This window comes from Ranitomeya imitator, chromosome 7 (assembly GCF_032444005.1).
Source record: "Ranitomeya imitator isolate aRanImi1 chromosome 7, aRanImi1.pri, whole genome shotgun sequence".
Taxonomy (NCBI): Eukaryota; Metazoa; Chordata; class Amphibia; order Anura; family Dendrobatidae; genus Ranitomeya; species Ranitomeya imitator.
The window spans coordinates 114,298,051-114,317,109 of NC_091288.1; the positions used below are offsets into that span (position 1 = coordinate 114,298,051).

A 19,059-nucleotide genomic window follows, 5' to 3' on the forward strand; every position below is an offset into this window, starting at 1 on the left:
GTGGCTACGATCGCTCTGATTGGCTGTTGAAAGTGAAACTGCCAATCAGAGCGATTTGTAATATTTCACCTAAAAAAATGGTGAAATATTACAATCCAGCCATGGCCGATGCTGCAATATCATCGGCCATGGCTGGAAATACTAATGTGCCCCCACCCCACCCCTCCGATCGCCCCCCCAGCCCCCCGATCTGTGGCCCGCTCCCCTCCGTCCTGTGCTCCGCTCCCCCGTCCTCCTGTCCGCTCCCCCCGTGCTCCAATCACACCCCCCGTGCTCCAATCAAACCCCCCCACACTCCGATCCCCCCCCGTGCTCCGATCCACCCCCCCTGCACACCGATCCACCCGCCCGCACACCGATCACTCTCCCCCATGCTCCGATCCCTCCCCCCCGTGCTCCGACGCCCCCCCCGTGCCCTGATCTCCCCCCCCTGTGCCCTGATCTCCCCCCCTTATACTTACCGATCCTGGCGAGGTCCGTCCGTCTTCTTCCCCGAGCGCCGCAATGTTCCAAAATGGCGGGCGCATGCGCAGTGCGCCCGCCGAATCTGCCGGCCGGCAGATTCGTTCCAATGTGAATTTTGATCACTGTGATATAATCTATCACAGTGGTCAAAATAAAAAAACAGTAAATGACCCCCCCCATTTGTCCCCCATAGATAGGGACAATAATAAAATAAAGAATTTTTTTTTTTTCCACTAAGGTTGGAGTTAGAACTAGGGTTAGGGTTAGGGTTAGGGGTAGGGTTAGGGGTAGGGGTAGGGTTAGGGGTAGGGGTAGGGTTAGGGGTAGGGTTAGGGGTAGGGGTAGGGGTAGGGTTAGGGGTAGGGGTAGGGTTAGGGGTAGGGTTAGGGTTAGGGGTAGGGTTAGGGGTAGGGTTAGGGGTAGGGGTAGGGTTAGGGTTTCGATATGTGCACACGTATTCTGGTCCTCTGCGGATTTTTCCGCAGCGGATTTGATAAATCCGCAGTGCTAAACCGCTGCGGATTTATGGCAGATTTACCGCGGTTTTTCTGCGCATTTCACTGCGGTTTTACAACTGCGATTTTCTATTGGAGCAGTTGTAAAACCGCTGCGGAATCCGCAGAAAGAAGTGACATGCTGCGGAATGTAAACCGCTGCGTTTCCGTGCAGTTTTTCCGCAGCATGTGTACAGCGATTTTTGTTTCCCATAGGTTTACATTGAAATGTAAACTCATGGGAAACTGCTGCGGATCCGCAGCGTTTTCCGCAGCGTGTGCACATACCTTTAGAATTAGGCTATGTGCACACGGTGCGGATTTGGCTGCGGATCCGCAGCGGATTGGCCGCTGCGGATCCGCAGCAGTGTTCCATCAGGTTTACAGTACCATGTAAACCTATGGAAAACCAAATCCGCTGTGCCCATGGTGCGGAAAATACCGCACGAAAACGCTGCGTTGTATTTTCCGCAGCATGTCAATTCTTTGTGCGGATTCCGCAGCGTTTTACACCTATTCCTCAATAGGAATCCGCAGGTGAAATCCGCAGTAAATCCGCAGGTAAAACGCAGTGCCTTTTACCCGCGGATTTTTCAAAAATGGTGCGGAAAAATCTCACACGAATCCGCAACGTGGGTACATAGCCTTAGGGTTAGGGTTGGGTTGGAATTAGGGTTGTGGTTAGGGTTAGGGGTGTGTTGGGGTTAGGGTTGTGGTTAGGGTTACGGCTACAGTTGGGATAAGGGTTAGGGGTGTGTTGGCGTTAGAATTGAGGGGTTTCCACTGTTTAGGCACATCAGGGGGTCTCCAAACGCAACATGGCGCCACCATTGATTCCAGCCAATCTTTTATTCAAAAAGTCAAATGGTGCTCCTTCCCTTCCGAGCCCCGACGTGTGCCCAAACAGTGGTTTACCCCCACATATGGGGTATCAGTGTACTCAGGACAAACTGGGCAACAATTACTGGGGTCCAATTTCTCCTGTTACCCTTGAGAAAATAAAAAATTGCTTGCTAAAACATCATTTTTGAGGAAAGAAAAATGATTTTTTATTTTCACGGCTCTGCGTTGTAAACGTCTGTGAAGCACTTGGGGGTTCAAAGTGCTCACCACATATCTAGATAAGTTCCTTGGGGGGTCTAGTTTCCAAAATGGGGTCACTTGTGGGGGGTTTCTACTGTTTAGGCACACCAGGGGCTCTGCAAACGCAACGTGACGCCCGCAGACCATTCCATCAAAGTCTGCATTTCAAAACGTCACTACTTGACTTCCGAGCCCCGACATGTGCCCAAACAGTGGTTTACCCCCACATATGGGGTATCAGCGTACTCAGGACAAACTGGGCAACAATTACTGGGGTCCAATTTCTCCTGTTACCCTTGAGAAAATAAAAAATTGCTTGCTAAAACATCATTTTTGAGGAAAGAAAAATGATTTTTTATTTTCACGGCTCTGCGTTGTAAACGTCTGTGAAGCACTTGGGGGTTCAAAGTGCTCACCACATATCTAGATAAGTTCTTTGGGGGGGTCTAGTTTCCAAAATGGGGTCACTTGTGGGGGGTTTCTACTGTTTAGGCACACCAGGGGCTCTGCAAACGCAACGTGACGCCCGCAGACCATTCCATCAAAGTCTGCATTTCAAAAGTCACTACTTCCCTTCTGAGCCCCGACGTGTGCCCAAACAGTGGTTTACCCCCACATATGGGGTATCAGCGTACTCAGGAGAAACTGGACAACAACTTTTGGGGTCCAATTTCTCCTGTAACCCTTGGGAAAATAAAAAATTCTGGGCTAAAAAATTATTTTTGAGGAAAGAAAACGTATTTATTATTTTCACTGCTCTGTGTTATAAACTTCTGTGAAGCACTTGGGGGTTCAAAGTGCTCACCTCACATCTAGATAAGTTCCTTTCGGGGTCTAGTTTCCAAAATGGGGTCACTTGTGGGGGGTTTCTACTGTTTAGGCACACCAGGGGCTCTGCAAACGCAACGTGACGCCCGCAGACCATTCCATCAAAGTCTGCATTTCAAAAGTCACTACTTCCCTTCTGAGCCCCGACATGTGCCCAAACTGTGGTTTACCCCCACATATGGGGTATCAGCGTACTCAGGAGAAACTGTACAACAACTTTTGGGGTCAAATTTCTCCTGTTACCCTTGGGAAAATAATAAATTGCAGGCTAAAAAATCATTTTAGAGAAAATAAAATTTTTATTTTATTTTCATGGCTCTGCGTTATAAACTTCTGTGAAGCACTTGGAAGTTCAAAGTCCTCACCACACATCTAGATTAGTTCCTTTGGGAGTCTAGTTTCCAAAATGGGGTCATATGTGGGGGATCTCCAATGTTTAGGCACACAGGGGCTCTCCAAACGTGACATGGTGTCCGCTAATGATTGGAGCTAATTTTCCATTTAAAAAGCCAATTGGCGTGCCTTCCCTTCCGAGCCCTGCCGTGCGCCCAAACAGTGGTTTACCCCCACATATGGGGTATCAGCGTACTCAGGACAAACTGGACAACAACATTTGCGGTCCAATTTCTCCTGTTACCCTTGGCAAAATAGGAAATTCCAGGCTAAAAATCATTTTTGAGGAAAGAAAAATTATTTTTTATTTTCATGGCTCTGCATTATAAACTTCTGTGAAGCACCTGGGGGTTTAAAGTGCTCAATATGCATCTAGATAAGTTCCTTGGGGGGTCTAGTTTCCAAAATGGGGTCACTTGTGGGGGAGCTCCAATGCATAGGTACACAGGGGCTCTCCAAACGCGACATGGTGTCCGCTAACAATTGGAGCTAATTTTCCATTCAAAAAGTCAAATGGCGCGCCTTCCCTTCCGAGCCCTGCCGTGTGCCCAAACAGTGGTTTACCCCCACATATGAGGTATCGGCGTACTCGGGAGAAATTGCCCAACAAATTTTAGGATTCATTTTATCCTATTGCCCATGTGAAAATGAAAAACTGAGGCGAAAATAATTTTTTTGTGAAAAAAAAAAGTACTTTTTCATTTTTACAGATCAATTTGTGAAGCACCTGAGGGTTTAAAGTGCTCAATATGCATCTAGATAAGTTCCTTGGGGGGTCTAGTTTCCAAAATGGGGTCATTTGTGGGGGAGCTCCAATGTTTAGGCACACGGGGGCTCTCCAAACACGACATGGTGTCCGCTAACGATGGAGATAATTTTTCATTCAAAAAGTCAAATGGCGCTCCTTCCCTTCCGAACCTTACCATGTGCCCAAACAGTGGTTTACCCCCACATGTGAGGTATCGGTGTACTCATGAGAAATTGCCCAACAAATTTTAGGATCCATTTTATCCTGTTGCCCATGTGAAAATGAAAAAAATTGAGGCTAAAAGAATTTTTTTGTGAAAAAAAAGTACTTTTTCATTTTTACGGATCAATTTGTGAAGCCCCCGGGGGTTCAAAGTTCTCACTATGCATCTAGATAAGTTCCTTGGGGCGTCTAGTTTCCAAAATGGGGTCACGTGTGGGGGAGCTCCAATTTTTAGGCACACGGGGGCTCTCCAAACGTGACATGGTGTCCGCTAAAGAGTGGAGCCAATTTTTCATTCAAAAAGTCAAATGGCGCTCCTTCCCTTCCAAGCCCTGCCGTGCGCCCAAACAGTGGTTTACCCCCACATATGAGGTATCAGCGTACTCAGGACAAATTGGACAACAACTTTCGTGGTTCAGTTTCTCCTTGTACCATTGGGAAAATAAAAAAAATGTTGCTAAAAGATAATTTTTGTGACTAAAAAGTTAAATGTTCATTTTTTCCTTCCATGTTGCTTCTGCTGCTGTGAAGCACCTGAAGGGTTAAAAAACTTCTTGAATGTGGTTTTGAGCACCTTGAGGGGTGCATTTTTTAGAATGGTGTCACTTTTGGGTATTTTCAGCCATATAGACCCCTCAAACTGACTTCAAATGTGAGGTGGTCCCTAAAAAAAATGGTTTTGTAAATTTCGTTGTAAAAATGAGAAATCGCTGGTCAAATTTTAACTCTTATAACTTCCTAGCAAAAAAAAATTTTGTTTCCAAAATTGTGCTGGTGTAAAGTAGACATGTGGGAAATGTTATTTATTAACTATTTTGTGTCACATAACTCTCTGGTTTAACAGAATAAAAATTCAAAATGTGAAAATTGCGAAATTTTCAAAATTTTCGCCAAATTTCCGTTTTTATCACAAATAAACGCAGAATTTATTGACCTAAATTTACCACTAACATGAAGCCCAATATGTCACGAAAAAACAAAAAAACAATCTCAGAACCGCTAGGATCCGTTGAAGCGTTCCTGAGTTATTACCTCATAAAGGGACACTGGTCAGAATTGCAAAAAACGGCCAGGTCATTAAGGTCAAAATAGGCTGGGTCATGAAGGGGTTAAACGTTATATTTACAGTGCCTTGCGAAAGTATTCGGCCCCCTTGAACTTTTCAATCTTTTCCCACATATCATGCTTCAAACATAAAGATACCAAACGTAAACTTTTGGTGAAGAATCAACAACAAGTGGAACACAATTGTGAAGTTGAATGAAATTTATTGCTTATTTTAAATTTTTGTGGAAATTCAAAAACTGAAAAGTGAGGCGTGCAATATTGTTCAGCCCCTTTACTTTCAGTGCAGCAAACTCACTCCAGAAGTTCATTGTGGATCTCTGAATGATCCAATGTTGTCCTAAATGCCTAATGATGATAAATATAATCCACCTGTGTGTAATCAAGTCTCCGTATTAATGCACCTGCTCTGTGATAGTCTCAGGGTTCTGTTTGAAGCACAGAGAGCATCATGAAGACCAAGGAACACAACAGACAGGTCCGTAATACTGTTGTGGAGAAGTTTAAAGCTGGATTTCGATACAAAATTATTTCCAAAACTTTAAACATCCCAAGGAGCACTGTGCAAGCAATCATATTGAAATGGAAGGAGTATCATACCACTGCAAATTTACCAAGACCCGGCCGTCCCTCTAAGCTTTCATCTCAAACAAGGAGAAGACTGATCAGAGATGCAGCCAAGAGGCCCATGATCACTCTGGATGAACTGCAGAGATCTACAGCTGAGGTGGACAGTCTGTCCATAGGACAACAATCAGTTGTTCACTGCACAAATCTGGCCTTTGTGGAAGAGTGGCAAGAAGAAAGCCTTTTCTCAAAGATATCCATTAAAAGTGTTGTTTAAAGTTGGAAAACACACCAAACATGTGGAAGAAGGTGCTCTGGTCAGATGAAACCAAAATCAAACTTTTTGGCAACAATGCCAAACTATATGTTTGGCGTAAAGGCAACACAGCTCATCACCCTGAACACATCATCCCCACTGTCAAACATGGTGGAGGCAGCATCATGGTTTAGGCCTGCTTTTCTTCAGCAGGGACAGGGAAGATGGTTAAAATTGATTTGAAGATGGATGGAGCAAAATACAGGACCATTCTTGAAGAAAACCTGTTGGAGTTTGCAAAAGACCTGAGACTAGGAAAGAGATTTGTCTTCCAACAAGACAATGATCCCAAACATAAAGCAAACTCTACAATGGAATGATTCACAAATAAACGTATTCAGGTGTTAGAATGGCCAAGTCATAGTCCAGACCTCAATCCAATCAAGAATGTGTGGAAAGAGATGAAAACTACTGTTCACAAATGATCTCCATCAAACCTCACTGAGCTCGAGCTGTTTGCCAAGGAAGAATGGGCAAGAATTTCCGTCTCTCGATGTACAAAACTATTAGAGACATACCCCAAGTGACTTGCAGCTGTAATCGCAGCAAAAGGTGGTGCAACAAAGTATTAAGTTAAAGGGGCCGAATAATATTGCACGCCCCACTTTTCACTTTTTGAATTTCCACAAAAAATTTAAATAACCAATAAATTTTGTTCAACTTGACAATTGTGTTCCACTTGTTGATTCTTCACCAAAAATTTACATTTGGTATATTTATTTTTGAAGCATAATATGTGGGAAAAGATTGAAAAGTTCAAGGGGGCCGAATACTTTCGCAAGGCACTGTAATGTGAGTGAAATGGTAAATTCTAAATTTCAGCAGATTCTCTCATAACAGCCTTGGAGGTTCTTTGATGTAATCTGTACAGGTGCTTCTCACAAAATTAGAATATCATCAAAAAGTTAACTTATTTCAGTTTTTCAATACAAAAAGTGAAACTGATATATTTTATAGATTAATTACAAACAGAGTTATCTATTTATAAATGGCTTACAGCCAATGAAAACCCAAAAGTCATTATTCCGGTAAATTAGAATAATTAATAAAAAACACCTGAAAAGGCTTCCTAAGTGTTTGAAAAGGTCACTTAGTCTGTTTCAGTAGGCTCCACAATTATGGGGAAGAATGGTGATTTGACCGATGTCCAGATGGCAGTCATTGACACACTCCACAAGGAGAGTAAGCCACAAAAGGTCATTGCTAAAGAAGCTGGCTGCTCACAGAGTGCTATATCCAAACATATTAATGGAAAGCTGAATGGAAGGAAAATGAGTGGTAGAAAAAGGTGCACAAGCAACAGGGATAACGACAGCTTTGAAAGGATTGTTAAGAAAAGGCTATTCCAAAAAGGCTATTCCAAAATTTGGGGAACATTCACAAGGATTGGACTGCTGCTAGAGTCATTGCTTCAAGAGCCATGACACACAGACGTATCCAGGACATGGGCAACAAGTGTCACATTCCTTATGTCTAGCCACTCATGACCAATAGACAATGCAAGGAGCATCTTACCTGAGCCAAGGAGAAAAAGAACTGGACTGTTCCTCAGTGGTCCAAGGTGTTGTTTTCAGATAAAAGTAAATTTTGTATTTCATTTGTAAATCAAGGTCCCTGAGTCTGGAGAAGTTGTGGAGTGGCACACGATCCAAGCTGCTTGAGGTCTAGTGTGAAGTTTCCACAATCATTGATGGTTTGGGGAGCCATGTAATCTGCTGGTGTAGGTCCACTGAGTTTTACCAAGACCAAAGTCAACGCAGACGTTTACCAGGAAATGTTAGAGCACTTCACGCTTCCCTCTCCCGACAAGCTTTTTGGAGATGGAAATTTCATTCTCCAGCAGGACTTGACACTTATCCACACTGCCAAGAGTACCAATACCTGGTTTAAAAACAACAGTATTACTGTGTTTGATTGATCAAACTCAAGTTACATTAATCCTATGGAGAATCTATGGGGTATTGTCAAGAGGAAGATGAGAGACACCAGACCCATCAATGCAGACAAACTGAATGCTGCTACCAAAGCAACCTGGGCTTCCAAAACACCTCAGCAGTGCCTCAGGCTGATCGCCTCCATGCCACGCCACATTGATGCAGTAATTGATGCAAAAGGAGCCCCAACCAAGTATTGAGTGCATTTACTGAACATACATTTCAGTAGGCCAACATTTCAGATTATATAATCATTTTTAATGCTGGTGTTACAAAGTATTCTAATTTTACTGAGATAATCACTTTTGGGTTTTCATTGGCTGTAAGACATAATCATCAACATTAATAGAAATGAACACTTGAAATTAATCACTCTGTTTGTAATGACTCTATATAAGATATGAGTTTCACTTTTTGTATTGAAGAACTTAAATAAATTACGGTAACTTTTTGATGATATTCTAATTTTGTGAGAAGCACCTGTATGTCCTTCACTACCACTAGAGAGAGAAGTCTGCAAGCAAACATGTAATTCTGCATAAAAGAGCATCTAAACACAGTTGCATATAGCTCCCTTTAGTGGTGGCTGCTGGAAGAATGATGTAAAGGGGTTTTGCAAAAAACTGAATGTCGACTGACTGATGGGAAATTAGATTGTGAGCCTCAGTGAAGTGAAGAAAGCATGTGCATGATGGCAATCTCTGTAAAGAACTGCACAATATATTATTTATTCACAAAATAAATTAAACAGAAAGATAAATAATTTTAAGTGACACTCAGATGGGCAAAAAGGCTAGGTTCACATTACGTTATGTGAACCCGTTTAACGGACTACGTTACACCGCGGCATAACACGGTGTAATGTAGTCTGTTAACGCCGCCATTGTTTGTAATGGCGAACGCATCGCTTGCGCACGCCCACATTGGGCATGCGCTAGTGATGTGCCATCATTTGAGTGACAGACCGCGAACGCTGCAAACAGCGTTCGCGGTCCGTTCCTCGCTAGCGCAGATCGGGGATCTACGCTAGCGGGATCGGCTAGCACGATCCCTTTTGGGAGATTGCGTTAGCGCAGTCCGTAGCGCTATGCGCTAAACGGACTGCCCTAACGCAATGTGACCCTAGCCTAATAATGTGGCACAATGATTTTTAAAATGAGAAATTTAGCAAACAATTGAGACTGCCTTTGCATGAGAACCAGCCACAAAATTAAGAGTTCTGTAGACTTGTAGTGAAGTTTATCTTGTCATTCTAATAAAATATATATTTTGTTTCATTATTTGTAATCTCAAAGACTTAGTATAATATTTATCTAAAGTGTTGTTGAGCGGTGTAGTGACAGTGTTTGCTGATTACTGTGGTACTGCAGGGAAGAGAAGTACATTTCAGGACTGATGGCAACTTTTTCAAGAGTTTTAATTTGACTCATAAATTCTCTACTACATAAAATAACTTCCATCATATAATGGTATTTGTATGATATTCAGTCTATGAATCTCTTCCAGGTGCTAGACTGTGGAATTCCTCCAGCAGAAACGAAACTATATCACCAGAAGACCAGGAATTGGACTCATTTGAAGATGTAGTAAGTCCCACATCACAGACTAGATTGTTATATAGATTTATACACTGATGTTTCTACATTTTACATTCACAAAATGATTAGCAAAAATGTTAATACACAACTTTAGCCTATGTTCATATTAACATAGTTTGGTCTGTCTGAATACTGTCTGTAGAAAAAACTGACATCACAAGGACAGCATTATAACCAGTGTTATTTCATTAGGCTATTCAGACTGGTTTTCTTTTTTTTCATGAACAAATATCCGCTTGGGAAAAATGTCACCATGAACTATTGTCTTCTGTATTTTGGATGAGACCTGCCCATTCAACTCTATGCATGCACAAAAGAAAATAGGATCCCATACGGATCATCCATATAATAGCTGATTTTTATGGATACATTGCAATTATTAACATGAGAAACTTTTTTGCTCTTGTAAATTTTTGTTCACTGCTGATTTATAACAAAGGATCTGGCCGTGTGAATTTATTCTTAATCTACCTAGAACATACTTACATACATGTAAGGCTCTTTTAGTCTTTTTTTACTCAGGATGAGCTGACAAAGTTTCCTGAATTTATCAACGCTTTTATGCAAGAAGACTGGGTTAAAAACAATTTAAAAACAGCATGAAGGAATATGAAAATATGGCAAGTTTTGGTGTTTTCACAACAGTTTTGGCTAAGGCTACTTTCACACTAGCGTTTTCTGCAATCCGTCACAAGGCGTCGTTTTGCAGAAAAAACGCATCCTGCAAAAGTGCTTGCAGGATGCGTTTTTTCCCCATAGACTTGCATTGATGAATTGCCACACGTATGCGTCGTGCTTTTGCGGACCGTCGGGAGCAAAAAATGCTACATGTAACGTTTTTTGCTCCTGACGGACCGCTTTTTCCGACGGCGCATGCGCGGCCGGAACTCCGCCCCCACCTCCGCGCACCTTACAATGGGGCAGCGGATGCGCCGGAGAAATGCATCCGCTGCCTCCATTGTGCAGTACGTTAAACGCTAGCATCGGAATCTCTCCCCGACGCATTGCGACGGGGAGATTCCGACGCTAGTGTGAAAGTAGCCTAACTCTACCAAAATGGATGAAGTTGGGGAAGAACATGGTGATGCCTACTTGTCTGAATTTTGAAGACTTGTGGCGTTACTTAGACCATAAATTTTATTCCGGTCTTGATGAATTGAAGTCATTGAGTATTTATTGCAATATTTCGGATGTGAAATCCCCACTATAATTCCTCCACAGAAATTATCCCCCTCTACTCCTCCTTGGTCAGGCTGCATCTGGAATACTGTGCCAAGTTTTGGGCACCATATTTTAGAAAAGACAATGAAAAACTGGAGCAAGTTCAGAAAAGGGAGCAGGAACCTACTCCACATAAAAGGGTGATAAAGCACATGACCAATATGCAGGACCGGTTTGCAGCGGTCATGCCTATCTTAAAGGAGCATTTGGTAAATGCTTAGGCAGCGTGGGGCCGTGTGTATAACAAAAAGGCCACGGCCCACTTCTTTAAAGCAGGTGATCGAGTTTTAGTCTCAGTGCCCACCACCGAAAGCAAGCTTATGGCCAAGGGCCATATGAAGTTTGGGAAAAGTGGGAGAAGTAGACTACCGAGTTTACCAGTCCGGGAAAAGAAAATCTGAATAGTTGTATCACATCAACCTATTGAAAGCATGTGTAGGATGTGTAGCAGGTGCGTAGGATGCAGTGACACACAGAAGGCAGAGCAAGGGCTAACAGGTTCTTTATATATATAGAAACAGTAATGGTACAAGCAGGAGGGTAAAGGATGTAGATTGGAGGATGGGGGAAAGTCAAATGCAATAGAATATAACAGGTTAACTTATCAGTCTCTGTGCAATGGAGGAAGGTGGCTGGAAGATCCCTTGGCGGCGCCACAGGTGGCGCGAGATGTCTCCGATCCGGTCCCGCAGATGAGCGATGCACTTTCTCCTTGCGATGATGAATTCTCTGGGTTCTTTGGCATGTGATCTCCTGATCCATGCACACGGTGGAGTAGAGGTGATGGTCAGCAGCACAGAAGAAGAAGCAGAAAGTTCAGTAGGCAAGGCTGCAGTAGAAGCACACAGTCCAGCGGACACAGCCACAACCATGGGCCGGTACTTAGCAGGCATCAGGAGCATGGAACTAAGCGGTGCCTCCGCGGTGGTAAGGGGAGCCAAGGTATGCACTACTTCTTGGTCACTATCCAGAGCGGATGTCTCGTAGGCTCAGGGTAGTCTGTGTCAGCAGTCTTACTAGCCAGGTTCGCAGTCACAGCCAGGTGCGCAGTCACCTGGTGTGGGTCCGTCGAGAAGGAGTCAACCGTCTCACTGTTCACAGGCTCATTCCATCCAAAAGTTCCGTCTTCCCACTCAGACTGCTATTTATGTCGGACCCACCCCCAACAGTCAGATGTCCTGAACTGCTCTGGTCAGAAATCTCTTCCCACTGAAACAACGGTGACAGCCCCGACAGTTCCAGCCCAGAAACACAAAGGGAACCATTAGCCTGGTTCTCCTTCCTACACATGGAAGGACCAGGAATGTTTGGTTGCGGAGGTGACCTCGGTTGTACCATCAGGGAACCCTCTGTCACCGGCCAAGGATGAGTCCGAGAGAGAGGTAAAATAGGAGACACTCTCTCGAAACAGCAGCGTCGAGAGGCACAGAAATTAGTTCAAGAGAATGCAGATGTATTCTCTGAACTGCCCCGTCGTACCTCCATCCTCCAGCATGACATTGTCACTGAGCTCATGTAAGGGTGGGAATTAAACCATACCGGGTGCCTGAGGCCATTTGACAAGCCATCATGAGTGAGGTAGACAAATGCTCCATCTGGGAGTAATTGAGGGGTCCTGGAGTGACTGGGCTAGCCCCATTGTGCTAATCCCGAAGCCGGATGGATCATTACGGTTCTTTAATGTCTTTCGTAAATTCAATGAGGTGTTGTCGTTCGACCTTTATCCAATGCTCCGTGTGGACGAGCTGATCGAGCGATCTGACCAAGGGTTATTGGCAGGTGCATCTTACGAAGTCGGCAAAGGAAAAGACCGCCTTCATAACGTCGGAGGGTCTTTACCATTATGTAGTCTTGTCCTATGGACTACATGGGGCCCCAGCCACATTCCAGAGGTTGATGGACATAGTGCTGGAACCCCATTGGAAGTATGTGTCAGCGTACTTGGATGAAATCATCATCTTTAGTACTGACTGGCATACCCACTTGTCCTGGGTACAAGCGGTAGTAAATACAGAGCCACGGGCTTGACGGCGAATCCCAACAAATGTGCGGTAGGGCTCGAGGAAGCCCAGTACTTGGGTTATGTGATTGCCCTTGGCGTTGTCAAACCCCAAATAAATAAAATCGAGGCCATTCAGAACTGGCCCCGACTTGTTACCACCAAACAGGTGAGAGCTTTTCTCGGAATCGTTGGGTATTACTGGAGGTTTATACCTAATTGTTCTGGGAGAACAACACCCCTTACCAATCTCCTCAAGGGAAAGATATCGGTCATGGTTCGGTAGAACCCCCAGGTGGAGGAAACGTACCAATCCATGAAGGTGGCACTGTGCGGACAGCCTGTCCTTATTAGCCCCAATTTTCAGAAACACTTAATTGTGCAGACAGATGCCTTGGAGCAGTCCTGTCACAAGAGGTGAACGGAGAAGAGCATCCGGTCATCTGCTTAAGTAGGAAACTCACCCTGGCTGAGAAAACTTATAGTGTAGTGGAGAAGGAATGCCTGGCCATTAAGTGGGCCTTGGAGTCCCTATGCTATTTTTTGCTCGGTCGACCATTTTGCTTGGTGACAGATCATTCGCCTTTGGTCTGGATCAGGAATGCCAAGGAGAGGAATGCTCGGGTCACCCAATGGTTCCTGTCTTTGCAAAATTTAAATTTTACCATTAAACATCGAGCAGGGAAGTCACAGGGAAATGCGGATGCCCTGTCACGGGCCTCCTGTATGGTGACAAATGTTCAATCAACAAGCTTGAACAGAAGGGGGTATGTGAGGCAGTGACTGGTGTTATATGCAAAGGTTGCTATGTGTCTCCCAGGATGCGCACAACAACATATTGAGGCCGCTGGAGTGCATTGCAGTCACAGGTATAGCTGTGATTGCAGTCAAAATTAAAGTAAGTGTATTGGAAAAGCTATTTGTCTAAGGCAGATTTTAGGAAAATCTGCTATGGGCTTTTATTTTTGAAACAGACTACAGGATGATAGTATGGCGGTCCATTTCCTCCCCCGGCTCGGGTCTTCCATATGGCCTACGGCCACAGGTTCCTTGTAAAACTCCTGCAGGAATTGGGTTGGGTGTGTCAGTCTTGTTTTTCAAACCTGCAGAGCAGAAGGCTCTGCCATAGCTTCAGCCTCTGTGAAGCAACACGGAGCCAAGTGGAGCCAAAAGGCCTGGCACCCCTCAGCGTAAATGGTGGGGCAGTCGACCTTGGTAACCGGTCCCAGTTATGGACTATCTTGTTTCCCGGATGCGATCTGGAGGATCCTATTTATTTTCTGTTTTGTAAGTGCTCTGACTATTAAAAGAGACATTGTTTTGAACTTTCCTAGGTCACTGTCTGTCTGTCACACTGTACCAACCCCGCTGCAGTACACCGTAGATTGGTTTGCTCTTTCTATGCAGGCCAACCTTGTTGTCACAGAGTTACCACGACAGAACAGTGCCAGAAGACCACAGCATCTGATGGCTCTTGCTTCACCGCTGAGAAGAAGCACTTCTCTGGTGTATTAAATGTGTTTGTTTTCTTTCAGCAGGACAGGGGTTAGTTGGCCAAGTGGAAATCCATGCATTCAGCTGTGCTCGGTTAGCCACTCCTCTCTCCTATAAAAGCTAGGCCTTCTGGCCAGGTCCTTGTCTTAGTTAGCACTTGCTACATAGATCTGGAAAGGGAGAAGCTGGCGTTTGTAGAGCTAGAGGAGTTTATTGTGTGACTGTTGCTTGGTTTGTACGCTTGGATATTCCTCATCCTTACCTGCCTTATTTTCTTTCCCCATCCCTCACACCCTGGTGAATACCTCTGTTATTTGTGTGAGTAAAATTTGTGTGAGTGGAATTTTCGCTTACCCTTGTCTTTGATCCTCTGTCGGGTTGGTGTACTGCTGTACACGGTAGCGCCTCTCTTCCTCGGGTGAGGGAGGGGGACAGACACAGGGCTGCAGCTAGGATACAGGGCAAGGGCGGAGGCCCCGGCGTCCTCACCATCTGAGGTATCCCGGGAAACATGGTGACCTAGGGTGCCCCCTAGTGCTAGGGCCAGGAAAGGTGCCCCTACTCACCAGTCCTATCATGACACTTGTCCTGATGGTCTGGTGGCCCCTCATAGAAAGAGTGAGTAATGTCACGCATGTGCTGCACTCTGATGGGACCTGTGGTGCATCTTGGATCAGAAGATGACGCAGATTAGCTGATCACAAGTCCTCTATGGATTCTATGCCGCCATTCACATGAGTGATGCAGGTTTATTTTTTTTTATAACACAAATGGGGTTAAAAGTTCCTGGTTTAAATCTTCTCAGATTCCATTTGTTAGCTGCTGCTCATTGGGACCACTCTCCTTTCATTATTTAAACCCATTAATATCTTCCTCCCATGCTAGCAATAGAGTTTCTATCCTGAGCCTGACTTCTCTGGAGATGGTGTTCCTAAAGGTACCTTCACACATAACGATATCGTTAACGATATCATTGCTTTTTGTGACGTAGCAACGATATCGTTAAGGAAATCGTTATGTGTGACAGCGACCAACGATCAGGCCCCTGCTGGGAGATCGTTGGTCGCTGAACAAAGTCCAGAACTTTATTTCGTCGCTGGATCTCCCGTGGACATCGCTGGATCGGCGTATGTGACACCAATCCAGCGATGTCTTCACTGATAACCAGGGTAAACATCGGGTAAGCGCAGGGCCGCGCTTAGTAACCCGATGTTTACCCTGGTTACCAGCGTAAAAGTAAAAAAAAAACAAACACTACATACTTACCTACCGCTGTCTGTCCCCGGCGCTGTGCTCTGCACTCCTCCTGTACTGGCTGTGAGCGTCGGTCAGCCGGAAAGCAGAGCGGTGACGTCACCGCTCTGCTTTCCGGCCGCTGTGCTCACAGCCAGTACAGGAGGAGTGCAGAGAAGCTGAACGCCGGGGACAGACAGCGGTAGGTAAGTATGTAGTGTTTGTTTTTTTTTACTTTTACGCTGGTAACCAGGGTAAACATCGGGTTACTAAGCGCGGCCCTGCGCTTAGTAACCCAATGTTTACCCTGGTTACCCGTGGACTTCGGGATCGTTTGTCGCTGGAGAGCTGTCTGTGTGACAGCTCTCCAGCGACCAAACAGCGACGCTGCAGCGATCCGGATCGTTGTCGGTATCGCTGCAGCGTCGCTTAATGTGAAGGGGCCTTAAGAGAAGCTGTTGTGTTTTCCACTGATGCCATGAAGTTCTATTTGTTTGTGTGTTTTCTCCTGCTTGTCTCGTTCCCTATGTAGTCTTGCGGCAGCAGTAAGTCCAGCGTCTTGCTGCCCATCTCAATAGTTAGGCAAAGCCCAGGGTCAACCCAGGGTCAGCACGTGATGGTGCATGGGGGGAAAGGATCCGTTTAGGGTGATAGTGTGTGCACAGTTCAGCATTAGGTAAGTGTTGAGAGGTTACCATCTCACCCGCTGCCCATCGTCAGGGCCTTCCTTTTCCTGTTTCCCTTCTCCCTTTGTGCTACTCACTGAGCATCTACCTCCCCTGGAGTGACAACAACCCCTTTAAAGGAAACCTGTATGCAGAATTTTACACAACAACGTATTTATACACGCTTGTAGCTGTTTTAACCTCTTCACGACCTATGATGTATATACAGCTCTAGCAAAAATTAAGAGACCACTGCAAAATGTTCAGTTTGTCTGATTTTTATCTTTATAGGTAGATTTATGAGTAAAATGTATATTGTTCATTTATTCTATAAACTTCTGACAACATGTCTCCGAATTTCCAAGAAATAAATTTTATATTTTTTTCTGAAAAGGAGAAATGGTCAAAAATTAAAAACAAACAAACAGTGCTTTCAGACCTCAAATAATGCAAAGAAGACAAGTTCATAATCATTTAGAAACATCAATACTATTGTTTTAATTCAGAAACAGTTCAGAAATCAATATTTTGTAGAGTAACCATTATTTTTAATCTCAGCTTTCATGCGTCTTGGCGTGCTTTCACACTGCTCCTGGCACAAAAATTTAAGCAGTTCTTCTTTGTCTGATGGCTTGTGACTATCCATCATCTTGATTACATTCCAGAGGTTTTCAATGGGGTTCAGGTCTGGAGATTGGGCTGCCCATGACAGGGTTTTGATGTGGTGGACTGGTCTCTTAATTTTTCCCAGAGCTGTATTCGTCATTGGTCGTGTCTAGTGTTGAGCGATACCTTCCGATATCGGAAAGTATCGGTATCGGTTTGGATCGGCCGATATTCAAAAAATATCGGATATCGCTGATACCGATACCCGATCCCAATGCAAGTCAATGGGACCAAAATATCGGAATTAAAATAAACCCTTTCTTTCCTTGTAGGTTCATTCTACATGAAGGAAAACAACTAAGAATAATGTAGGATGTATGGGGGAGGTGGCGGAGACATTAAAGGCAATGAGGATTAGTCCAATCAAATAGAATAGCATGATTTTTTTTTTTTTTAAAGACGTTCGGATTGAAAAAGATATTGACTATGTAAATTTTTTTTATTTTGTCAGATATTGATGTTTCACTATTCCACGACCTTCCCCTTCTTTTTTTTCCTTTTCCCACACTTTCATCTTCATCATCATCAGCATCTTTGACATCAACTTCTTCACCTTATTCATCTTCTTCTTCATCTTCTACCTATATTTTTTTTTTTATTACATTCTTCATATTCATTTTCTTCAACTATTATTATTCTTCCTATTCTACATATTCTTTTTATTCCACTGTTATTATTCTTCCTATTCTACTTCTTCATCATATTCTCATTTGTGACAGGCATTCCCGTAGTTGTTATCTATAAAAGTTGGAAGATTACACCTTCCGTTCTGCCAGTCACAAAAGTTACATTTGTCCGCGTTCAGTTTGGCCTGCAGCATCAGGCTTTATCCAGGGGCACCACGAGGAGGAACGGACTCACCCCCATACACTGCTTAGTCTTCTTCTGCATATAATTTAGATAATATCTTTTGCTCTGATATTAAGTCTTATGCTTAATGTTCTTCTGCTCTTTGTTCTGCAGCCTCTTGTTCTTCTGCTTCTCGGTCTTCCATGTCGTCGTCTCCAGGGTCGTCGTCTCCAGTGTCGTCATCTCCGCCGTCGTCGTCTCAGCCGTCGTCGTCTCCGCCGTCGTCGTCGTCGTCATCGGGGTGGTCTTCCGGGTCGTCGTCATCGGGGTGGTCTTCCGGGTTGTCGACGTTAGGGTCTTCAACTTGGAAATGTAGCAGAAGGTACAAGAAGGCTGAGAAAATGCCAAGAACCAGCTGATGGAACTGGAACTCGGATGGCTACCCGAAGGTTCAAGAGCCTATGGAACTACCGAGGACCAGCTGACGTTACTGGAACCCGGTTACTAAGCAGGAGGTACCCGTGCTAAAAAGCACTACCAAGGACCGCCTGACGTTGGCGGAACTCGGATACCCAGAAGGAGGCACCTAAGCCAAAGGCTCTGCCCGGAACCAGCTGACGTTACTGGAACCAGGATGGGGAGCAGAAGGTACAAGAGCAAAAGACACTGCCGAGAACCAGCTGACGGTACTGGAACCCGGATGGGTAGCCGAAGGTCCAAGAGCCAATGGAACTACCAAGGACCAGCTGACGTTACTGGAACCCGGTTACTAAGCAGGAGGTACCCGTGCCTGAAAGCACTACCAAGGACCACCTGACGTTGGTGGAACTTGGATACCCAGAAGGAGGCACCTAAGCCAAAGGCTCTGCCCGGAACCAGCTGACGGTACTGGAACCAGGATGGGGAGCAGAAGGTACAAGAGCAAAAGACACTGCCGAGAACCAGCTGACGGTGCTGGAACCAGGTGGTGGACCCGAAGGCCCACAGGAGAGGAGAGAACAGCTAGGCCGCGAGGCAGCCGCAGTTACCGAACCCCAACAGTCCTACAGGGGGAGCTGGGCCTACTGGCACTACAGAACCAGCCTTGACTACCAGTTCACGCAGCCCACATAGGAAGCTCCTAAACTGGAGGCACCCTGGAGTTGGCTAACTCGACCGCACCACGACGGGGCAAGCATAGGCGTCTCAGTGAAGTTGACACAACCCGGAAACAGCTGACGGTGCTGAAACCAGGCTTGGCACGAGGGAGTACCTGTGACAAGAACACTGCCGAGAACCA

General features: G+C 44.9%; 1 protein-coding gene across 1 annotated transcript in view; it reads left to right on the forward strand.

Annotated features, from left to right (window-relative positions):
* C7H2orf80 (chromosome 7 C2orf80 homolog) overlaps nt 1–19,059 on the forward strand; it is a 212,470-nt gene that overhangs the window by 101,652 nt on the left and 91,759 nt on the right. The window contains exon 5 of the mRNA XM_069735385.1: nt 9,622–9,701. Within this exon, the coding sequence (XP_069591486.1) occupies nt 9,622–9,701 (80 nt within the window). The remainder of the gene's footprint in view (nt 1–9,621; nt 9,702–19,059) is intronic.